The sequence below is a fragment of the Numida meleagris genome, chromosome 4 (genome assembly GCF_002078875.1).
Source record: "Numida meleagris isolate 19003 breed g44 Domestic line chromosome 4, NumMel1.0, whole genome shotgun sequence".
NCBI classification, from domain to species: domain Eukaryota; kingdom Metazoa; phylum Chordata; class Aves; order Galliformes; family Numididae; genus Numida; species Numida meleagris.
In genome coordinates, this window is record NC_034412.1 from 20,235,679 (window position 1) to 20,242,424 (window position 6,746).

General features: G+C 49.6%; 1 protein-coding gene across 8 annotated transcripts in view; it reads left to right on the plus strand.

The window, feature by feature from the left end:
- IGF2BP2 (insulin like growth factor 2 mRNA binding protein 2) overlaps window positions 6,386-6,746 on the plus strand; it is a 16,936-nt gene continuing 16,575 nt past the window's right edge. For all 8 annotated transcript variants that reach the window (XM_021393876.1, XM_021393878.1, XM_021393879.1 and 5 more), the window contains exon 1: window positions 6,386-6,690. In XM_021393876.1, the coding sequence (XP_021249551.1) occupies window positions 6,501-6,690 (190 nt within the window). In that variant the 5' untranslated portion in view covers window positions 6,386-6,500. The remainder of the gene's footprint in view (window positions 6,691-6,746) is intronic.

Below are 6,746 nucleotides of genomic sequence, written 5' to 3' on the forward strand. Positions count from 1 at the left end.
TTTTCTTTTAAAAAGTACATCTTTACCTGCATATGTGGGTTAAATGCTGGAGGCAGTATAACTCCAATTACGCTTTCCTTTCCATTTTCTACTTAAAGCAGCCAGAAGTACCATTTTTGCTTGCTTGGATTCATGAATATCATACACTTAAAGGGAAATTACATGCAAGATTTGGGAACGATGTCTAACTAGAGCTGCCCCCGGCCTGGTAGCACAGATGACCCATACCTTGGAGTAGGCCTGGAGTAAGTGCTATTACTACTCATAAAGTCGGAGGTTTCCATAGAGTTTCTTCCCTGAGGTTGCACCGCAGGAGAGAATCAATGATTGCAAACTTGTTACTGCAGTCTTATTTTCTCTTTGAGAACACAAATCATAGCTGTATGATCTGCTGTGCTGACTCAGCAATAGAGAGTGCCACCAAGGCCATCACAAGTTGGGATTTAAGTGGTAAGACATTGGTGTTTGCTTGCTTTAGTCCCCTCTCCACTGTTAGCTTAATGCAAGCCAAATGTTTTAATATTCAGCAAGTGCTTGCATACCTACATAGTGTCTGCATTACACCCTAGTTCTTTTCAGGGACAATCTATTATTTGCTGTCCTAGGAAGGACAGATTGCATTTCCTGATCCTCATTAACTGCCCCTAAGGACTGTTTGTTTCACTTTTAAAATTGGCGTTACATCACTCATTTTGGTTTTCAGCTATGAAGTTATCTGTTAGATTTTTAGAAGACTGGGCATATACCATCTTAGTGCACAGTGAGTCTATGTAGTTGGATCCATGAGCTAATTATTTTTTACTGCAAGGTGGAAAATGCATTGAGCTTTCCATATTGGTTTACAGTGAGTATATTTCACATAGAAGTAGCAGTATACTCATTTCTGAACTCAGTTATATTCTGTACTGATGTAGGAAGGAAAACTCGCTTTCCCCTTTGCTCTCTGAAGCACATTTCAGCACATTCTGTGCCAGTGCATGAAGTGAGAGGTGGTATTGTAGGGCCTGCAGAAATTAGCCCTACCTGCAGGCATCTTTGCAGAGGCCAGGAGTACTGACATCAGTGTGCCAAACATCTTGCAAAGGGAGGTTCCTACAGCTACCAAGGTATTCTGTTTTTTTTATTTCAGTTTTTATTGTGTATCTATAAGAATTGTCAACAAGTCTTCAGCACTGATTATTTTGAATAGAAGTTAGCAGTAATAATCTCCCTAACCCAGCCTGCACCTCCATTCAGGCTTGTCCTTGTAGCAGTGTTCTGTGCTGGAAGATGGTGTGCAGCTACTTACCCATTGCAGCTTGAATCCCTGTGCACTGTTTCCAATCAGTGCAATCTCTAGGGCTGTGGGTATGGACACAAGAATGAGCTTTCCATGTAGAGGTGGAGTTGCTGTGTGGTGCTGACCTTTCTGCCCTGTAGAGCAGGGAAGCTGTTTGTTCTTCGGGCCACGTTTTGTTAGTCACTGTCTTGTACATCCTTTGACTCATTAAACTGGGATTGACGAATGCAGAGTCAGGAACATGTGTCCTCCGGTAAGCTTTTTTGTATTTTAGTAAAACGAGGATTTCACAATCTGCAGTGTGTTTCCTGGCAGCTGAATTTGTCTGATGGCTTCTTGCTGCCAGGAGAGCACCCTTCTGCACCTACCCCACACTCTTATAACACTCTTATACTTGGTAGTTCCGAGAAGTCCTAAATCCATGCTAGGAGGATCAACTGCATCCAGAACTGGTCAAGTTATATCCTCTGCCTGCTATCAGAAGAGCCTCTTATCTGGGTGTTTTCTGCTGCTGAATCATCTGAGCTGCTTGTCAAGCCCAGAAACAGCCCCTGGTGAGATGCTCCCCTGTGTGTGTAATGCTGCCCTGTTCAGCAGGAGTGACAGATTGCTGTGGTATGTGATGCGCTTCTGAAACACGCCTGAATCACTGCGGGATGTCCCCGTGCTCTGACAGCATCGAGCACAGAAATTCACCGAGCAGGGAGAAGCCTATCCTGAACTTCAGGAGAAGCTGGGTGGTGGCAATGCATTTGTGCGCTGGAGAGTGCAGGAAGGGACGGAAACATGGTAACGGAAATGCTGCATGGGATAGCCCTGACCTCTGTCGTAGTGGGGGCTGCGAAATACAGATGCTTTTCTGTGCAGCCTCCTGAGAAGAGGCCTTCAAGCTCTGCTCGGGAGATGCCAGGAGTGATGCTTGCTGAGTCGCGCTGCCATAGCACAATCAAAGAACATCTGCTGGGTGCATGCGAAGTGCCCTGAGTTGACCCTCTTTCCTGCAGAGACTGGCAAACAAAGTCTTAAAAATGCATGGAAAACAGTGGAAAGGTTACAGGAAAACCTGATAGTTAGCTGTGGTTATGCAGGTCAAGGTCTGCACTGGGGGTGAAGAGCTGCAGAGCTAAGGTGTAAGCTGGGTGAGGTGCTGTCAGGTTTTTGAGTTCTATGGAAACCAGGTAATGTTTGTGCTGTTGCCTCTAACCCCATGAAGATCAGGCAGTTTCACAGACTCACAGTACAGTTTGGGTTGGAAGGGACTTAGAGACTCAACCCTCTGCTGTGGACAGGGGTATTTTTGCACCAGTACTAAGGGAGGTGCAGCATCTCTGCTTTCCCTCGGTTGTGAGGAGCGGCTGGGCTCCCTGTGCTGGTCTGGCTGGTCAAGCTGCTGAACGTTGGCAGTCAGCACCTCTGCACGTAGGGTGTTATGTCACATCTCCCTAATTTGGGTTTGGGTAACTGTTGTTCGCTTATCAGTTCCAGTAACTCAGCGTAAAAATTGAGGGTTGTGTGGCTGTCTTGGGTGTGCATCTCTGGGACATAGCTTTTGCTTCAGAGACTTGGTCCTAGATGCTCATACCTTTAAGGTCATGTTAGGACAACCGCCGAAGCCCTTTGGGCTGTAGTGAAAGATCCGTTAGCGCATCCCTACTGACAGTCTCTGCTATATCTTGGTCATGCTCAGCCCCAGAGAAGATGGAATTCCTGGAGACCCTCATGGTCCACCTCTAGGATTTCTCTGTGCCATTTCGTTACAGCCAGGAAAGCAACTGGCTAGATTTTCACTCGTGTCCTTGCAAACAGTAAGCAAAAGTATTCCACGTATTTTCCAATCAAATTGTTCATTATTTACTCAAAACGGAACTAATAACACTCTGGATGCTGTCTGTAGTGCTCGGTGCTGGTGACTGCAGCTCTTCCCCCCTCTTCCATAGCAGCTGCTCATTTTCTTGCTAGGAGATTTCTAAAAGCCAAAGGATGGTTTCAAGGAAGTTCATTGATGCGATCTGAGAGTTGTTTGCAGGCTGCTCCCTTTGCAGAGTGCTAATGTGATCACCATCGTGATCCTTGAGATTGTGTAACTAGGCACGGAGTGGATACACAGAGATTTGGGAAAAGGAGATGTTTGTATCACAGTTCCTGAAACTCCATCCTTTGTTAGGAGCTCAGGCTGGACTGGCAACGGCTTATTCTACAAAATGGATGCCGTATTTCTCATACTCTCCCTGGCTGTGCTGGATTTGCTCTGTCTTGAGCCTGTGGTTCCTTGACGTGTGCTTCAGGCTCTTTTTGGGGATAAATACCTGTAATAAACCATATCCAGGCCTGGTATGCTTTGTGGCTCCTTGAGCAGGCTGTAGCTCCCCTCAGCATATTGTAGCACCCAAAGTCGCCGCTGCTGCTTGACCAGAAAGAGAAAATAAGTCAGCGTGCAAAGGAACCAAGTTGGTTTGGGGGATGGAAGGGTTATTTGGGGGCTATCTGATGCCTACTGTTTGGCGCTGCCCATCTGGCAGATGTTTGTCTGCCTGCTCCCAACATCTCCAGCCAAGGAATGTCCCCAGCTCCTCCTCTCCTGTGTCCGATCGACCATGAGCTCCCTTCTCACCCAATTTTTCCCTGATTTTTCAAAGCAGCCCTTCACACGCAACACGAGCCTGTTATCTTCTTCTCCTCCAGACTAAACAATCCCTCCTTCGACCTTCCCTTGCTCTCACCTTTTTTTTCTTTTTTATCTCACTGCTGCCTCCCAGACGCGTTACGCAACCTACATCTTCTTAGAGAGGCACGATCTCGTTGCACGCCCCGCCTGCACCACTCTTGGAACAAAACCTGGGTCCTGCACCTCCTCATGAGGTCCACGAGAACACTGGGATGGCATCAGAAGGAAGGCAGCACGCTGCTTCTGCAAAGCCAGAAATTGTGGGTAGGGGGATGAGCTCGAGTGGGAGCTCTGCGTGAAGTATTTGGGCAGGATGAGCTGAATCGAGGCATACAGCGTGTTTTTTTTCAGTTCAATGAAGGCACTGAGCCGGCAGCTGCCGTATGCCCTTGGGCTGGGAAGCACCAGCTCCTACTACTCTCCCTCCCCACGGGGCTGCTTCTAGCCCCATGGGCACCCCAAAGTGCTGCTCCCGATGCTGAGCCCGGCAGGAGCTGCGCTGGGAGCAAAGAAGAAGAAATCGGAGGAGAAAGGATTCTTCTGGCTTTGCATCATCGCAGTCTGACCACATCTATTTTTGCTGTACGCATGGCATCAAGCACCCGTCACCGCTATTCCTACCCCGTCGCACCGCCGCATGACACGGCCACGAGAGGGGAAGGGGCTTTGCTCTCGTTAGCCTGGCTGCACACCCAGGGAATCCGCTCGCCGCCCTTCACCCCACGGCCACCGGCTGAGGACAGCTGGCAGCAGGCACGGCACTGCCCTCCAAGGACACTTGTTCCCTCCCGCCAGGCTGGGGTCAACGTGCCTTATTTTAGGCTCCGGTCACAGCCGCTTTCGTAGAGATACGGCCTTGTGGTCGCAGAAGGAAAGAGCTCACCAAAACCGAGGCAACAGTGCCTCATGGTTCCTTGGGGTGTCCATGGAGCAACCCCCCCCCCCCCCCCCCCCAGGGCAGCCCATGGCATCAGGCTGGGGATGGGCCCCTCTTGCTGCCGGGCAGCCGGCCTGGGGGCTTTACCAGCAGCCACCAGGGACGTGCTGGGCTCCCAGAGTCCCTCGGCTGGAGGTGTGTGTGGCAGCAGTATCCAAAGCAGCACACTGACTGGGGGCTTCCTTGGGTGTCCTTCCTTCTTTATTTTTCCCCCTCTTTCATTTATTTCTTTTGTTTTCCACCTCTCTTCATTTCTTTCATTTTTCTGTTCGTTTTTCCTTTTTTTTTTTTGCCTTTTTATCATTCTTTTTTTCCTTTTATTTTTTTTGCCCTTACTTCCACTTTTCTTCAATTTCCCTTTTCTTTACTTTTCCTCATTATTTACCTTTTCTCCTTTTCCATCTTTTTGTTTTCTTTTTTCTTTTCATTTTCAATTCATCTTTTCCGCCCCTTATCCTTTTTTTCTGTTCCCTTACCTTTTCTTTCCCTTTTCAATCTTTTTTCCTTCCTTCCTTCCCTTTCCTTTTCCTCTTTTCCTTCTCTTTTCCCCTTTTTCTGTTCCTTTTCCTTTTCTCTTTTTCCTTTTCAACTGAGCTTTTCTTTTTTTCCTTTACTTTTCCATCCTTTTTTTCTTCTTTTACTTTTTCTTCTCTTTCATTTTTTTCTTCTTTTCCTTCCTTTTCCTTTTTTCTACCCCTTTCCCTTTTTAATCTCCCTCTTCTTCCCTTCTTTAGTCTTTACATTTCCCTTTTCCTTCCTCCATTCCTTCTTCCGTTCCCTCTCCTCATTTCTTTCACTTTTTTCCCTTTCGTTTTTTCCTTCCCTTTTTTCTGTCATTTTCCCTTTATTTTTCCTTTTTCCATGTATCTTTTCCTTTTCCCTTTCTTTTCATTTTTCTTCCTGTTCTTTTTCTTTTTCATCTTTTTCTTTCCCTTTCCTCTTCTTTTTTCTTCCTCTTTTTTTCCCTTTCCTTTTCTTCTCCTTTCCCATTTTTCTGTCCCTCCTGCCTTTTTTCCCCTTTTCAGTTTATCCTTCTCCTTCTTTTCCCCTCCTCCTTCACTTTTTTTCTTTCACCTTTCCCTTCCTCTTACTTTTTTCCTTTTCCCCTCTTTTCCTTCCCTTTTCCTTTTTGTTGTCCCCTTCATTTTTTTCCCTTTCCAGTTTCTTTTCCTATTTTCACCCCTTTTCTTTCCTTCCTTTTTTTTCCCTTTCACCTCTTTCTTCCTCTTTTCCTTCACTTTCTTCCCTTCCCTTTCTCCCCACTCCCACCTCCCCGCTTTCCCTCCATCTCCCCCCGCCCCCGCTCCCCATCCCGGCGCTCACCCCCTGCTCGCTCCGTCCCCGCGGCGAGGACAGCACGGCCCATCCCCGCCGGGGGGGCCGCGGCTCCACGTGCGGCGGTGGGGCGAGGGGCGGTGGGGCAGCGCCGAGGGGCGCCGCGCTGCTGGGGAGGCGGCTCGGGCCGGGCTCGGCTCGGCTCGGCGCGGCTCCGCCCGCTGCCCGGCGGCGGGGCGCTGTTGCAGGGCTGCCGCGGGCTCGGCCGGGCGGGTGGCGCAGCGCCGTGCCGTGCCCGACGCTCATCTCCGGCCGCCGGGGCGGGAGGAGCCGCGGGGCTCCCCATGAAGCGCCGGAGGATGAACAAGCTCTACATCGGCAACCTCAGCCCCGCCGCCACCGCCGACGACCTCCGGCAGCTCTTCGGCGACAGGAAGCTGCCCCTGACCGGCCAGGTCCTGCTCAAGTCCGGCTACGCCTTCGTGGATTACCCGGACCAGAACTGGGCCATCCGCGCCATCGAGACCCTCTCGGGTGAGCAGCCCCGCGCGGCCCCCCCCGCGCCCCCGTTCCCCGTCAGGGCTCCGGGC